Source organism: Aythya marila (genome assembly GCF_965140915.1).
Source record: "Aythya marila genome assembly, chromosome: 1".
NCBI lineage: Eukaryota > Metazoa > Chordata > Aves > Anseriformes > Anatidae > Aythya > Aythya marila.
Window position 1 is genome coordinate 90,428,505 of NC_139042.1, and position 17,834 is coordinate 90,446,338.

Sequence of the window (17,834 nt, forward strand, 5' to 3'; positions counted from 1 at the left end):
AGCTGTAATAAAATTTCCTTTACTGTATTTTTTTTTTTCAATTAATTTGTTTCCCATTGATTTCTGAGCTCTTCTAAATTTATATTTGAAAGTGTGGTCATAAATTTCTGGAAGGAGGATCACTCTCATCACCTGCTTCCTCCCCTAAGGACCTTGCATTTTCAGCAGGTCCTTAGCACATCCTGATGGACCCTGCTGACAGATTGGCAAGATTCACTTGATCATCTCCCATTGGATTCATCCTGGCCTCAAGCAAGGCTTCAGCATCTACTTGTTTCACTTTGCTTTGCTTCATTTTGCTTTGCTTCATTTTGTTTTCAAGTCCTAGATGTCCACAGATCTACATAGGTTGAAGTAGAAGTATTCCAAGGTCTCTATTATAGAGATGCTAAGTGCTTAGCAGATAGACAGTTTTGACAACAATTGCTATGCTTGGAGGCTGTTAATGCCCAAGGTAAATGCTGGTCGCCCCTTAGATAGGTTTTTCAGTCTTTACTCCAAGTGTTGAAGCAACCCCGACGTGTCTATTTCATACTTTGGTGTCAGTTCTCATCATTAGAGCTGCTCTAGGTAAATCTCCTTGAATCTCTATTGCTCTTTAACAAGCCTGTTGCGGCTTCATTTAGCAACAGCGATTTTTTGCCAAGCTCATCTATCAGGTAATTATCTAGACACACAGAAGTTTCCTATTGTAATTCAAGAGGATGTTTTTGTTACTTTCCTTCAAACTTGGCCTCTGGATTACAAGGGAGGTGCCTCTTGGCGATGCTCTTTGTTTGTTAGATTGCCTGTGACCTGTTCAGTGGGGCCAGCAGAGCTGCCTTGCCAATCTCAAGAAGCAAAGACATTTTCCCCCAATAAGAACAACCAGCTGTTGATGCATCGCATTTTCTGTTTCGGAATATACATCTCACCCTCTTAGGCTGTCCTCTTTTAGCTCACCTTGGTAGGCAAGCAGCAGCAATGTCGGTGATGATGAGCTCCTGTGTCAGTAGATGGTTTCCCTGAGAGAAATAGGGGTCTTGCTGTTTGTTGGCTTTGCTACAGCGCCTGGCACTTGCGTGTCTGCAGCAAGCGCACCAAACTCAACTAGCCCTGCACAACTACCAGACTTTCCCAAGTACCTGCTTTTATTTTGGAAGGAGATTTATTCTTCTGCCTCCCATATTCTTGATGCCCACGGGTCGGGGAGGGGCTGGCCCCGCCTTGAGGGGCGGTGCGTTGGGGCGGTGCGGCCGTGCGCTCCCCGCGGAGCCGGAGCCGGAGCAGGAGCAGGAGCCGGAGGCGCGGGGCGGGATGGAGACGACGGCGCCGGGGGGCAGCAGCGTGGCCGGGAGCTACGACGTGGTGGTGGTCGGGGGCGGCATCTCAGGTGGGCACGGTGGGCGCTGAGCTCCGGCAGCGCTGCCCCGTGGGTGCCCGCCGGGGGCTCCGGGTGCAGGGAGGGGGATAAATGAAGGGGAAATATCCCGCGTGGGGGCGCGGGGGGCGTCCGCTCGTCGGGGAGGGACCCTAGGGAAAAGTTGCTTTCGGGTGCAGGGTGGCGGTTGTGCGTCCCGAGGTGGATAGTGGGGTTCTTTCGCGTGTTTTTGGGTAGCTCTTGGGGTGCTGGGGTTTGTGTCCCGCTGATAAATACGGCAGCAAGGCGTCGGGGAGTACTTGTAAAGGCAGGCTGGGTTCTGGTACCCTGAGACGAGCTGCACCCTAGACAGCCAAGTTCCCCAGGTGCGACGGGCTCTTTGCACTTTGACAGGATGGTGCATCCCATAACACTTCCCAGATCTACTTTAACCCCGGTCCTCGTGCTCAAAAAGAGAAGTCATTTCCCTTAGGGCACCCAAAGGTACTGCAAGGTGAGCCTGTTGCACAGTTGGGGAAAATCCGTGTTTGGTTCGTCCATCCGATAAATGCCATGTTAGCAGCTTTGGACAGGTTTCAGGGATCTTTACTTCACTAACGATTCAGAAAAAGTGAGTTATGTGGCTGAGTGACCTCGGGAATAATGCAAGCATTACTGCTATTGCTTTAGGTGAAATTAGTTTTTGTTAGAGTTGGGGAGTTGGAGGCTTTCCTTTCCTTAATCTGCAATGAATTAATGCACAAACCAGGATGTTGCTTACTTACTTATTTTTTTTTTTTTTAATTTACTAAAACAATTATTTTTTTCCTAATATTTGCTTGTAAAATGCAATTATGTAAATAATCTGTAGTATCCTAAAACAGAAAGAGTTTAGACCTGAGATTGCCTTGCTTTTTGGTTTTACCAGATGCCTGGGCATTCTCCTGCTAGCACAAATCATTTGGTCTTCATCCTTAAGGTTCCTGTAAAGCACACAGTTCCCTTGGGGAATTACTGTCCATGCTGCGTGCAGCTGATAGCGATGTGATATTATAATGGTTTCTAGGGCTCCAAGAAGCCCTTTGTCCTCAGAGGGCACCGTGCTCCTCTGGCTTTTTGATCTATTAGTAGTATTTTGGAAATTGCATTGGGCACTTCTAACTGGTATCTTTACTCACTAGTAGAGCATTAGTAAGTTACTTCAGAACACTTATTCCCTGGATTAAAGCCTACTGTCAAGTCTGAAATGGAGCCAAGCAGGAAATTTCAAGGCGTTGCAGTCCCTGAAAATTTGACGGTGGCATTAGGAGGACAAATCACAGCACTCTTGGGATATAGGAACATTTTTCTTGCCAGTGGAAACCCTTAATGCCATGCCAGTGGCATAGAAATTGGTGTTTACCTCTTATGAATTAGAACAGACACCATTTTAAGTAAACAGCCTTATAAAAATGAACAACAAATGCCTTATTTCATAATTAATCCATCTTTAATACACAGTACCATTCATAGCTGTGCACAGTAATTCCTGTCAGCTCTTGGTCTGTTTTGCCTTGCACACAGCTTCTCTGCCACTACTGTTTCTGTACCAAGATGCCTACACCTCAGCTACATAAGAAGTGCTGATTTCTAGCCCTAACTTTTTTTTTTTTTTTTTTTTTTTTTGGTCTAGAATTTTGGTTCTAGTGAGATAAATAGTAAAACATGCTCCAGTATGGGCAAGGTTTCTGCCTTTATGGCTCTGTGATCCCGGTCTTGACACTTGCTGCTGCTTATTCCTCTGAAGATACATTTGCAGTTGCTTCATCTAATAAAATTACTGTCTCTTCTGCTTCTGTTATATCTTAAATACACATTACCCAATGCTTACAAGAAAGGATAGAAAATGTTGGGATAAGCCAGTTCTTTAATAGAAATACATGAAAAGTGTATGAGGGATAAGCAGGCTGCTTGTTATATTGGGTGAGCTTCCCAGCGATGAGATTGTGGCTTTTAAAAATATTTGTACAGTACCGAGCAAAATGAAGCTCAGATCCTGACTGGCACCTCTGGAGGTGTCTGTTCCTTAGAGCAAGGAACAGTCTTGAGAGCCAGTTTCTATACAGCTGAATGCATTATTCTTGCCCATCCTCCTGTACTCTGTACACACATATCTGTATGTGGCCAGTGACAGGGGAATTGAATCGACTGCCTGTAGGACAGTACAAGCTGGGGACCAGGGAAGCTTCTGCACAGAGTACTTCACTTCTTGCAAGAAGTTTGCTCTGGTGGCCTCTGCGACTGAGATCTTTCTGCCATACGCTGTGGAGTCATGTTCAAACTGTCCAGACTGCCCAAGCAAGTACATTTGGACCCCCGCAGGGAGGGAGCTGCAGAGCTTGGGCTAAATTCATCTTTTTACATGGGCATGCATGTTGAAAGTGTGGATGGTGGCCAGAAAAAGCCCTAGGAACACGTTTGTATCATGGTTAATGGATAGTGTCTCCCTAATACAGTTAATGGTAATTATAACATTTTATACTCAAGCATCTTAAAAAAACTGATACCTGAAATTAAAGACTTTCCTCGTACCCATGGGAATTTCTTATGTATATGCCTCAAATCAAATCCTGTTCCTATTTTATGTTTATAGGATTTTCTAGTGAACTGAAGTTGCTGCTCAGTTTTGGGTGAATTTGACAGTTCGCTTACACATTTTGGTTTAGGCTCTCGTTCCTCCATTTGCCAGGAAGCAAGCTGACAGCATGTGGTGTGCCATGGACACGTCCAATTAATTGGCAGGGTTGTAACATCAGACAGTCTTCAGCTTCTTTGGTTAAAGGGTTTCATTAGCTGAGGACTAGTAGATGGCCATCCTCCGTGTGGACTAACTACTGTATTGACAGTTTCCAGAAGTTGTCCCTTTATGAAGCAAATCACTGTCACACCTGACACATCGTCCCGATCCCAGCCCCACTACTTGTTCCCCAAGCTAAAGCCACGATTACAGGGAATTCAGATTTTGGCTCCATATCCTTAGGATGGAGCACACTCAGTTACTCTGATGTGTGAGGTGGGTTGTAAGGGGCTCCAGCATGTTTGCTCACACCTTGTGTACAGCACTGAGTGCTCCAAGCTTTGTGTTTACCAAACACTCAGGTATTTCAGCTTTTAAGATCTAGAAAATGACCACAGTTTACATGTGATTTGTAATTCCTCAAAGTTTTCTAACTAACTTTATTGGGCCATATTTTCCAATGGATAACAAAACGTGCTGTGTTGATTCAAAGGCTACCTCCTTGCCAAATTTCAAGTTGCTGCTAGAACTTCCAAAATAGGAAAACAAACAAACAAGATTTCAAAACCATAGAAGAATGTTTGTTCCTAGAGATTTAGGAATAGCCAGCCAATTTTGACCAAGATTTTCAAAAAAAAAAAAAAAAAAAAAATCAGCATGAGAACCACACCCTGAAAATTCAAGCTTAAATAGTTCAATATTTGGCAAAAAAAAAAAAAAAAAAAAAGTCTAAACAAAATACTTTTTCAGTGGGAAGTTTGAGGTATATGCATACACCAGCCTCTCTTCACACATGAATTTTAGACACTGGAAGCCCAGTTTATCATAAAAATGCGTGGAGGATGAAGATTAATTGACTCCGTAATACAAACCAGATATGTCAGATATGGACAAATATAGAAAGGAGCAGGCAAGTCCAAGGGAACTTGTATGCAGATATGTTTTGGAAGAATTTTCAGCACATTGTGTTACGAGAACAAGGCACAAGGGAAACACAGCCCTAATTGAAGCTTGTACTGAGGACCGTCACTCTTTGACAGGGAAAGTTCTTATCTCTGAACAAAACCACATTTGTTCATAGCTAGAAATAAGAAGATCTCATGGCTAAAGAAAACAGATGCTTAGATTTGCCAGCCACATGCAGAAAACAGCAGTGTTTTCTGTTGTACTTAAGGAGAAGTCCAAGGGCCACAAACTGTAGGAGAAGCTGGGATGTAAAAATGATAGTAATTAGTCTTTATATTGAAGTAAAGCATATGATATGCCATTAGTTTGGTTATTTTTTTCCCCTCCATGGAAGAGCACTTTGCCTTGGCATCTCCTGCTCCACAATTTGTGATTGACAACCTTACTGCCTGAGCTACCTACGCGTTGGCTGTGGTCTCTGAGTGAAATACTGAATAACGAGGAGATGCAGATTTTTCCTTGCTTGCTATAGTGGCAGCACAACTTGTCTTGTATACTGCTGTTTATTTTGACAGCATGCCAACCTGCTGGTGGGTGGTGGTGTCAGATAAACTGTCAAACGCACAGTTACTGGTAGAAGATATAATCAGCTACACCTGTGTAAATCTGTAGTAGTTTCCCATAGATTTTTTTTTGCTAACACTACTTCTACGTTTACCCAGAATTTGACCTGTAGGAATGCAGTTGCTGCCCCCTGAGACATGTCTCTCTTTACATGCACCCTGTGCTGGGCTCTGGCTCCTTGGTCTGTTGCCACTTTCTGTATCCAACAGGAAATCCAGCAGTCAGTGATAATATTGTCACTTGGTGCTACAAATTCCTATAAGCCAGGCTTTTGGATGCAGAGATAAACAGCAATGTTTCAAAAGGCTCTCAGTTCCCCATGTACTGCTAGCAAGCTGAATGTCATTACGTGAAGAATTTACTGCAGGCACAAATCAATCAGACCCCCATGTAAAGTGTTAAGGGCATTATAGACAATACTTGCAAATAAGCAGAAATGCCAGTTTCCACTTCCCTCCTTGCTTGTAATATGTTCCAATGTTTTGCTACTAAAGATATGAAATCTTCTGACCATGAGACAATGGGGCATGATTTTTTGTTTGTTTTTTTGTTAAGACACTCCTTTGTGTTATAGTCCATAACAGATATTTAGTTTTGGCCCAAACATAGTTGGGATATGTTCCTTATATAGCCAAATACTATTCTCTTCATCTTCCTTCACATTCTTCGTATGGTTTTCTATGGTAAATGCATCATTTATGAACATTATCTAACCCAGGTGGTAACCTGAGTCGTCACAGCTGGTTCTGTTACTGAATAAAGCATGTGCTTGTTTGGTTTCTGGTAAAAAAAAAAAAAATTAGTATGTACACCACTGTGATTCATTGGTTAGCAAATTCAGAGTTCTTAGGAGAGCAATGTAAATCTATGGTTCCTCCCTGAGGGACAGATTTTGCACCATGCCTCCAGCTTAGCTGCAAGTTCTTGAAAGGTGAGGAAGAACATTCCTGTTGGCTAGGTAGCTCTGAAGTCTTAAGAGTATTATTTACTCCAGTGAGCAAAAGAACTAGCCAAGTCATTAGGGCGTATCTCAAAATATCATAGTACAGTGAGGATAGGGGTGGGACAGCTGTTGTGTCCTTCCCAGGAACATCAGTGCTGATGTTCTTGGTATTTGTAGTAATTATGTTGTTCATAGGGTCACAGCAATATTTTTTTTCACAAACTTATTTGTCTGATGATCACTGTTTAACTGATAAGAATTTATTCTTCATGCTGATCAATACACTTAGCAATAGTTAGAAAATGTGCATAAATACCTCAGATGTTTCCATAAGACAAGTAGTATTAAGCCATCAGCTTAATAACTGTTTAATTGGTGCTACTCGTTTTCATATGTAAGGTGAAGAAGCATGCTCCTATTTTAACGCCATGCTTGAACTACATAACTTTTTTCTGCTTTTATTTTGGGATTACAGAGGAAGTTATGCTGGGCTGAGGTGTTTACTGCAGCAGGCTTTGTTCTTAAAAATCATAGTGGGTGTGTACGTAGGAGTGGAATTGTCCTCCAAGGACAATTCCCTCTTCATGTCCACTGTGTTTCTGTTAACACTGTCTGTGAGAAACAGTCTTTGTACCCTCCAGGACAAGGTTTGCATCTGTTTAAAGCATTTATACAGTAGTGCCATTGAAACCAGTTAGAGTGGCTTGCTCTCATTCAGCAATGTACTCTGTAACAGAAAATATTTGGTCTTTTTTCGGTTGAAATCTTAGGTCAGTCAACCGGACTATGTTTGATGGGGAGAAGAAAGATATATACAAAAATATTTATCTGGAAATGACAAACTAAATAAATGCACCATCATCCCCATTGTCAACTGCACTATGACAGGGATTATGAAACAACATGTGGAAAAACAAAACATAGTTTCCAACAGTTAGAAAGTTAATGTCGTTATGGTATTAAGCAACACTGAAAGGAGAAATGAATGTAGACATGTGATCAGTGCTGTGCATTCTTGCTGTTCTGTGCAAATTTAAAGTATGTAATTTAATTAGTAAGTTCTTTTGTTCGTTTTCAGTGGCAATTTTAGGTCTTTCAAACTTTTAGTCTGGATAGGAAAACAGTTCCTTTGTTATCAGCCTTCTGTGTGTTGTTGTCCTTTAGTGATCTTTCTGGAGCCGATCTGATGTAACCAAGTACATTCTGACTATATTTTAAAACTTACTTGAGTCCTTTGCCCAAAAAATTCAATAAAAGCAAAATCTTGTAGAGAAGTAGAAGAAAAGAGAGGAACAGAGATTTTACTCTACAGTCATGATAGAAATGTTTTGCATCTCTTATTGGCAAGTTCATGTTTTCTTGGCAAAGAGACTACTACTCGAATAATGAGAAATGATTCTAAGGTGACTGTTGCCAGATTTAATTACTCAATTGTACTTGGGAAAAGTTTTATTTTCCATCAGTGGAACAGTAAAAAACAACCACAGCATCAGCATGCCATTGTAATTAAACTTTAGTGAGGATATATTGACAATTACCTTACTTTACTGATGTATATTAGAATAATGAATGAAAAAGTTTAAAAATCATTCTGCTGTTAAGATCAAGAAAATGCTGAGACATTCTATAAAGATTTTGTCCTTACATTATTCAACTAAAGATTGCTAGGACAGCACAATAATAGGCTTGTAGACTTTCATGTAATGTAATTATCTCACTTTATGTATAGTAGGGTGGATTACCAAAAACTTTAAGAAGGAATGTCACATTAGGTTGGTTATGGTAACATTAGATTGGTAACACCCCAACATTGGAGGCATAGAAGGCAAATGCACTTTTTATAAGAAGCTAGCATCTGATACATCCAGAAAAACAGCAGACAGTTACCTTTTCTTTAGTAACAGTTAATTTTCTCCACCTTTGTTTTAGTCTGCTCGATGGGACACATATGTAGCAGGCCTCAGTTTCAAAAGTTAAAAGTCCCTGAAAAATCAAGCTTCTCTAATACACTGAAATGCCTTGTGAACTCAATAGTACTTTTCAGACTTTGTACCCATAGCATGATCTTCATCACCAGCTATACGAGTGTCCAGAGGTACTCTAACAGCTTTGCAAGGCTGTGCTGTAATGTAACCAACCTTACCGCCATGCAGGCTGCAGCTAATCCAGATAGAGTTTGCAGTGAAAAGTCATGACTTTTCATTGAGAAGACAGTGCCTGGTGTGAGACACACTGTGCTGTCCAGGATATTTGTGATGGAGCAGAGCACCCATAGCTCCTGTTCATACATAATGCAGCTGGGCCAATCTTCAGTTCAAATATTTAATTGTTGCTGGGGTGATGCAAGTAATCTGAAGAGACTCTAAAACTTCTGGGCCTGCTATTGTGATAGTCAGAAATGTTCTCTGTCTGCTGTGGTAGTATTTTTGTGGTTTCCGATTATCACCACTTCCCTTCACCACCCTTTGTTACCCTGCATGGGTAGTGCCCTTGGACATTTTGGAAATGTTCAGCATCCATCAGGTAAAAAGTGCTGTCTCTTGGAAAGATGGTTTTGATTTTTGCTTCCCATCATGGTGTATCAGAGAATGTTTGATGTATTGGATTTAGAGTGCAGATTTTGAAAAATAGAATTATTATAGTTTTCCATACTATCACGTTTCCAATAAGGTAACTTTTTTTTTTTTTTTAACTCCCATTTATTTGTGCTACAGTATCAGTTTATATGTGCTTTATCAACCCCGGTATTAAGGCAACTTGGAATTATTCTCATAAATGCTTCTCTTATAAATGCCTCCCTATTTCATAAGGAAGCACTTCCCACATTATGCGGCTTGGCTGAGAGACAAGCTCAAGTCTCTTAAGTCCCAGTTTTGTTCTCTACCTGTAGGGTGAACTTTTCTCTCCTATGAAGTACAGGCATGCTATCTTGTATTTTCCATCTGGCTACATATAAAATCCTTCAGTATCACTGAGTTTCAGCCATGATGTATGCCTGGTACTCTGCAGATCGGCATAAATTCATCTTATTTTTTTTTTTATTTTCTTTTTTTTTGTTTTTTTAATGGTGCATCCAGTGTTTTGATGCACTTGAAACCACTTTGCTTGATAGGATTATGACAATTTTCTAAAATGAAAGCAGCAGCAGTATGATCTGCAACAGCAGCAATTGCGGGCCCTTAACAGCACTGCAAAATCAATTGGAGAAGAGCTTCCTTGTACAGCGTCTTCAGACAGAGGGAGCTTGGTATGAGATTGCCATAGAAACCCTTGTGGAGGATGTATAAGTCATCTTGCTTTGTTTATTCTGATCTAATAACAAGTGAATTTCTCCAACCAGATACTTCAAATGAGGCATGGTTTTGGCAGGCTCTTTTCATCTTACTTACGCAGATAGTATTTCTAACTCATAAAATGAGAGTGATATGTGGAAGGAACACGGCCAGTGATCTAGGTGGCTTGCAGCTTTATCTCTAGGCCATGCTTGAAGGAGGTGGAGGACACAGGGAGACGCACCAGCCTCAAATACTGGAAGCCACAGTGTGGATGGGAAGGTGAGGAGGACATCTCCAAGCATGGTGTGACGAGAGGGGACAGGCTGTGAACTTGTGTGGGGTGGTAGTGATAGAAATGTCTGTGCTGCTGTCCTACAGGCATACACAAATGAATCACAAAATACCTCACTTGATTCCTGGCTGTGGCATGAGATGTCATAGCCCGCCGCTTGGCATGGCCTGGTATGCAATGTTTGTAGGACAAGGTGGATATCCACAGTGTGACAGGATATTGTGTCTGTTTTCAGAGCACATGTGTAGCAGGGGGGCATGGCAATCTGTTTTGAGGCTAAGTATGCCCACGTATCAAAAGCACACAGGCTTTGTGACCTGTGGGATGCATGTGGAAGCATCTCAACCCAGTGCACTTTAGTTCAAACCAGAATGGAGCCAAAGAGTTGGGTTCAACAGACAGCTGCATGTAGATACTCTGTGTGCATGTGTGTTCTTGCTAGCCTTCCATTTTCAAAGAAAATTGTGTCTAAGCCTTAAACAAATAATTGCATAGTAATAATTTTCAATTGACATATTTTACTTGTTCCCTACTTTTTCCTCCCCAGTCCCCATCCCCTGCCTTTTTTTGTGGTTTTATTCTATTGGGAAATCAAAATTATCTTCATCTTGGATTGTTCTATTTTTTTTTTTTTTTTAATGTTTTGTTTAAATATGCATAATTTTAAATTTGACCTTCCAGGTCTAAACTGTAACTTTAAGTTCTGCAATGCTAGGAAGTTTAAAACAATAACCACCTCTCTTTATGCTGTGTCATTGACCTTTCAATTTCTGTAAACCTGAATTTACAAATCGGCACTGTTTTTTCTCAGTCAGGCCCTCTGTCAATTGATGTTACGTCATTGCTGTCCTGGTGTATCTCTTGCTCTTTCCCAGTCTCTATAGCTCTGAAGCCTGTTTTTTGGATCAGTCTACAGTGACGCTTCAACATCTTTGGGTTCAACATTTCAGCATTGTTGGGTTCAACAATAACAAATCTAAAAATCTGTATGGCTGGAGTGCAAGTTGAGTTTAAGAAGCAAACAGAATAGAGAACCTCAGCCCCATTACCTCATGTTCTTCATTCCTTAGCTGCCCTTCTTTGTTAGAACACATGATTTTTTTCCACTTCATGTTACTTATCATATGTATTTTCAGAAGACCTAATATCTATTCAATATCTATCTATTTAAACTTTCTTATAAAAGAATTATCATTCATGTTTGAGTGTCCAATGGTATTTACAAAGGACAGAGAAATTCCACCTTGTGTTTTATATATGTAGGAAATCCACATTTTTGTGACATTTTTTTTCTCATATGAACATGTGTTCAAAAGCATATGCTGTAGTTTGTGTTTCCAGCATTATAAACTTGTGTTTTCTATGATTACATCAAGGATGAGAACACTCACCAAAAGAATTAAAGAATTAACTATAATTAACTGTGTTGTCTGTAGTCTTTCATGCAGAAACAAAAAAAAGTCAAAAACCATTGAAAGAAATTAGAACAAAGACGTTCATTCCTCCTGAGAAATGGCTAGAATTTTTAAAATTTCAAACATTAAATAGATGTAAGAATTAAGTATGTGTTTGCTACAGCAACAATCCAAAGAATATGATGAAAGGACATGAAGTCATTTTTTGGTGAGCACTGAAATAATATCTATCATTTTTGTCAGTGTAAGACATTTGAACTTCCTCTGTTCTGGTTTCCAGTGAGTGGTGTTCAACTTCCACATTAAAAGATCACGTGCAGAGAAGTTTATGGGCTACTCTGTATTGTCCTCAGAATAAATGAGTATACTTAGCACTGCCCGGCACCTTAGAATGATTCCTCTCATCTGGCCTTTTAAGGCTTGCATTCTTTGTGGACACATGAGCGGTTGCTTTTAATCACATTTAGAAGTAGTGTAATAAACATGAATATAATATTATTATTCCTTACTGCAGGGTATCTTGGAAGTTCTGATCAATAAGACTGGCTTTTGTATACTTAAGGAGGGGAAACAACTCCAGAGAAACAATGCTTCAGTGCCAAATTGGCCTGCAGGACAATGGGATAATCTGATTTCACAAACTCATGATTGCTTTTTACAATTTCATTTCACATTTGTCAAAAGTAAAGAGGACTCCTGTCCTGTCGAATTTTCAGTTTTCTCTAGTGTTTCCATCACAAAGTCCCATAATTAGATGATTTTTGCTAAGACGGTAATTCCTTTTATAAAGTATCTATATACAGGCTATTTGATTGCCATGGTCAAACTCCATTGCTTAAAATTAATCTTGACAGTGAGGCAGACTTTCTTTCTGCATATGAATGAGGACAATGGGTGGCAATAAAGTGGAGAGTTGAGGAGCGAGAGAAGAAATCAGAAGCCTACTTTGCTGTATTTAGTATATTATTATTTCTGTCACATTAGCCATGCAAGTCCCTCAAGGTGGGGCTTTTCTCTGCACTGCACAAATGAAGAATAAGATGCATGCTCTTAATAACCAAGATTTTGCTTTCTTTAAAATGGCAAAATGCTAGCCCAAAGGAGGAAAATTCAGTCTGTGGAATGCTATTTATGCAGATGCAACTAAGCAGCAGTCGCATGATTTCTGTGATAAGGAACCATGACAAGTTTCAGAATTCTCTCAGGAGTTTTTGAAAACAGTATTAAAATCTCTGACCATGAAGCTCTGGTTCAGTTTTTGAGCATTGTGATTGATTGCTGCCACTTGCTTTAAAGCACTCTTTCTCTTTTTCTGGTAGGTTTGTCGGCTGCCAAGTTGCTGTCTGAGTCTGGGCTCAGTGTGGTAGTTCTCGAAGCCCGGAACAGAGTTGGAGGAAGGACATTCACTATTAGGGTAAGCACTTCCTGTGATGCCTGACTGTCGCTTGTGCTGGTCTGTGATTTTGCAAATCTACCTTCCAGAAGGGCAGGCAGGAGGACCCAGGGAACTACAGGCCAGTCAGCCTCAGTCTCTGGAGTGGTGATCCTAGAAACAATTTCCAGGCATATGAAAGACAACAAAGTCATCAGTCAGCATTGATTCAGCAAGGGGAAGTCATGCTTAAACAACCCGATAACATTCTATGATGAAATGCCTGGTATGATAGTCAGGGAGAGAGCAGTGGATACTGTCTACCTGGACTTCAATAATTCAACATGGTTTCCCATAAGATCCTCATAGAGAAGCTATGAAGTATAGGCTAGCTGAGCAAATAGTGAGGTAGATTGAAAACTGCCTTATGGCTGGGCCTAGAGTGTGGTGATCAGTGCTGTGAAGTCTAGTTGGAGACAGCTAACTAGTGGTGTACCCCAAGGGTCCATACTGAGTCTGATCCTGTTCAACATCTTTGTTAATGATCATACAATCATTTAGATTGGAAAAGACCTGTAAGATCATCAAGTCCAACCATCATCTGACAAGTCCACCACTAAACTATGTCCCAAAGTGTCACATCCACACAACTCTTACATATCTACAAGGATGGCAACTCTACCACCTCCTTGGGCAGCCTGTTCCAATGCATAACGACCCTCTCTGTGAAGAGATTCTTCCTGATGTCATTGTTAAACCTCTCCTGGCACAGCTTGAGGCCATTTCCTCATGTCCTATCAGTCACCTGAGAAAAGAGACCAACACCCACCTTGCTACAGCCTCCTTTCAGGTGGTTGTGGAGAGCAACGAGGTCACATTTGGTGAACTGTGCCCAGCTCTGGACTCCCAGTAAAAAAGAAACAGAAGCATAGAATGGTTTGGGTTGGAAGGGACCTTTAAAGATCATCTAGTCCATCCCCCTGACATGGGCAGGGACATATTTCACTAGTTCAGGTTGTCCAAAGTCCTTCCAACCTGATCTGGAACACTTCCAGTGTTGGGGATTGCCTTCTCTGGGCAACCTGTTCCAGTGCCTCACCACCCTCATAGTAAAGAATTTCACTTTATATCTAATCTAAATCTTTAGATGTCCTATCAGTACACATCCTGGTAAAGAGTCCCTCCCCATCTTCCTTATAAGCCCCTCTTTAAGTATTGAAAGGCTGCACTAAGGTCTCCCTGGATCCTTCTCTTCATGCTGAACAACCCTGCCCTCTCAGCGTGTCTTCATAGGAGAGAAGTGCTCCAGCCCTCTGATGATCTTCATTGCCCTCCCATGGAACCACCCCAACAGGTCCATGACTTTCATGTGCTGGGGGCCCCAGAGCTGAACACAGTACTCCAGGTGGGGTTTCACAAGAACAGAGCAGAGGGGCAGAATCACCTCCCTCAGTCTGCTGGCCACACTGCTTTTGATGTGACCCAGGATATGGTTGGCTTTCTGGGCTGCAAGCAGACACTGCTGTTTCATGTCCAATTTTTCATCTGTGAGTATCCCCAGGTCCTTCTCTGCAGGGCTGCTCTCAAACCATTCATTCCCCAGTGTGTGTGGATAGCAGGGTTGTCCTGATCCACTTGAAGGGCCTTGCACTTGGCCTTGTTCAGGTCCATGAGGTTCATGTGGTCCCACCTCTCAAGCCTATCCAGGTCCCTCTGGATGGCATCCCTTACTTTTTATCGTATCAACTGCACCACTCAGCTTGTTGTCCACAAACTTGCTGAGGTTGCACCCAATCTATGCAAATCTATGTTTTTAATAAAGATGTTCAATATTGCCAGTTCCAATATGGAACATACTGGAGAAAATCCAACAAAGGGCCACCACTAAAATGATGCCATTAAAAAGAAAATGAAAGAAACAATGAGTCATCTGAGGCATAGGGTAATGTAATATAGATATTCCCTCTGCTTCCCAGCCTAAAAATGGGAGAGCTTTAAATTAAGTCAAATGCCAATTGCTTGGTAACCAGAGGTAAACAGGGGTGTTTTAGTAGAAATCATTGTACGTGAGATATAAACAGCATTCCGCTGTGATACTGAAAATGCCTATTTTAAACTGCTCACTATAAACAGTGTTAAAAAGTTAGCTATCTGCACAAGAGTTACAGTCTTGGGCAATCAGCCTGCTTGTAATAGTATGTGCCTCAAACTTGCTTTCTTTCCACTTTCCAAGTGAGTGTGATGCTGGTCTGAGTGGTGTGTGGGGTTTCTTTGCTGGCAGGCATGGGTGGATGCTGCTAGCCCAAGTGCAGCGGGCTAGAGCCAGGGTGTGCCCTGCTGGAAAGGAGCTTACTCCCTTTGAATACTGCACTGCCATGCTCAGCATCTACAGTATTAAATCTAAGCAGGTATCTGCAGAGACAGGGAAAACAAGCATTGGTGCTGGAGGTGGTTTCAACATGAGAAAGGTTTTGTGATGACAAGAAAAGTATCATGAGTTCTGAGAAAGTGGTGTTAGATTTTTAACCAAAGTATTTAGTTGGATATTTCTTCATATTCTCATGTCTTTTGTGTGACTACAAAGCCAATATTCAAAAGTATAGTGAGATTTAAACACAAGTTAAACCCGCATGCGGTGGAGTGAAGACACTGTGATCTCTTGTGTGTCTGTCGTTGCAGAGCTCAGCACTGCCTACGTTTAAGCCAGTCAGAATGCTTTGTCTCCTATTCACTTAGATACAGTGCTATTCACCATGAAATAATTCTTCCTAATTCTAGGTATTTACATTGAGGAGTTTCACACAGAGCTTTTGATTCCTGTGTTATTTCTTTTGACAGAATAAGCACGTCGGTTATGTAGATGTTGGTGGAGCGTATGTGGGACCTACCCAAAATAGGATTCTCCGTCTGGCAAAGGAGCTGGGTATTGAGACCTATAAAGTGAATATAGATGGCTATGCCATCCATTACAGGGCGGTAAGTATTACATCTTTTATGTTTAGACACCTAAACATAACACTAAATTTTGGAAACTGCTGGCAGTTATTCAAGGGGTTTCATTTAGAGCTCACTTTTGGGAATTCAGGAAGCACCTGTTTGAAGTGTAGTTACTCTGTTATTATTGGCAATTAGATCAATGATTCTTGTTTTCTTTTGAAAAGTCTTAAAAAATGAGAAATGAGAAAATGAGAAAAGTCTTAAAAAATGAGAAAATTCTAGTTCAGAAATACAAGCCCAATTTAAATAGAGAAAAAAAAATATAATTCTGTTGGATAATATTAAATTACAATATTAGACAACAGTATTATGGGACCAGACTGAGAGTATTATAAAGTACCTGGTCCACTTACTAGCTTCACATGAGATCCCAGTCCCTTACAGTGGGATTAATCTTGTTAAAAATTGGATGTCTAGAAGTTGGAAGTCGGATTTGAGACTTGTTGTGATTCTCTAGCTGTAAGGAACAGACACCTCCCAAGGTTCACCATAAACTTCATGTCTGAGATGTGGCACAGAGGGAGCTCAGATGACTGCTTCTGAGTAGGCAACTATCATGCACATGGCTAATGTGAACTGGAATGAAACCTATTTTCAGAACAGCTTTTAGCCTCTTATCTTAGTTCTTCAGTCTACCATTTTTTTGCTCAGGTCCTGTTGAGGACCTACTGCCAAAATAACTACAGAGTGAGAGCGGCAGGGAAAAGGACAAAGAGAGGCCTAAGATTCATAGGTGTAAGGTGCAAAGTGTCTATGTCCATAACTCACAAACTACTTTCCATCATTTATTTATTTTTTCAATATCCTTTTGTTTGGGTACTTCCCAGACATTAGCAGAACAAGGCCTGAAGCTTATATGAGTGAGAGTTGACATATATGATAGAGGCAAGGCTATGTGGTGGATCCTTAACTGATTTAATTTTTATCATCTTCCTGCTTTTTCTTCCTATAATTAGAACAATGTGCTCATGGTGGACAGTTTTATGATCTGTCTCTATGTAATTTCTCCATACTGTGGAGATTCATACCATGCTTGTAAGATAGTCACATCTTAAACAATTGTATGGCCACTCCACAATACTCAAAAAAATAAACTGCACCACCTGGTGTAAAATTGGTGTGATTCTACAGCAAGGGAGCTGGGCTTATTTTACCAGCTGTGTGTTTGGCCCACTGTATTTAATTTAAGCTCAGACATGGAACTGTTAGCTTCTTAAAAGGCACTTACCTTCGGTGTGTTAAATAAAAGGCTCTAATGGGTTACATGAATTTGAGCCCTTAATCCATTTTGACACTGAAGCTACAGCTTTTTTTGTCCCTTATTACATTATGCATGTCCTTGCTAATGACCATGTAATTTCGTAAGTTTTCTTTGAAGTGAAAGCATGTTCCTAAGCAAGAGGCAGAATCACGAGCTGTTCATCTGGATCACAGGCTGGGGATCAATTCTAGATTTGGCATTGTGGTCTTGCTGAGCAAACCAGGATCCTCAAGGGAGGCATAGCTGTTGGAACAGGGGTTCAGCAAAGGGACTCCCTTAAGCACTGAATAAATAATAATTATGCTTTTACTGCAGTCTGTTTCATTCCTCCCACATTATTTTCCCATGGATTACAGGCCTTTTGTTTTCTTTTCTTTCCCTATGGGTTTTCACTGCTTTTTCTCCTTACTCTTTCCTTGAGAATTCATGTAGTCACCAAGTCCTTTGTTTTAAGGATCTGTTGCTAAGTCTTCTTTTAAATCCCACTTCTTGGAACCTATTGAAAACAAACTGTGCAACCCAGGCTGTTGGCTAGGTTGATGAGTGCTCAGTGATCTTAGGACTTGTACATTTTGCCTACCAGCTACATACTGTTGTCATGCTTTGGCAGTGTCCAGGTGGAGATGTGTGCTCT

The 17,834-nt window shown here is 41.0% G+C and overlaps 1 protein-coding gene across 1 annotated transcript in view; it reads left to right on the top strand.

Moving 5' to 3' along the window:
- Positions 1 to 1,238: 1,238 nt before the first annotated feature.
- The window catches only part of LOC309880851 (amine oxidase [flavin-containing] A-like), a 38,410-nt gene continuing 21,814 nt past the window's right edge, over positions 1,239 to 17,834 (top strand). Inside the window, exons 1-3 of the mRNA XM_082766208.1 lie at positions 1,239 to 1,372; positions 12,890 to 12,984; positions 15,781 to 15,918. Coding sequence (XP_082622334.1) covers positions 1,297 to 1,372; positions 12,890 to 12,984; positions 15,781 to 15,918 — 309 coding nt within the window. The 5' untranslated portion in view covers positions 1,239 to 1,296. The remainder of the gene's footprint in view (positions 1,373 to 12,889; positions 12,985 to 15,780; positions 15,919 to 17,834) is intronic.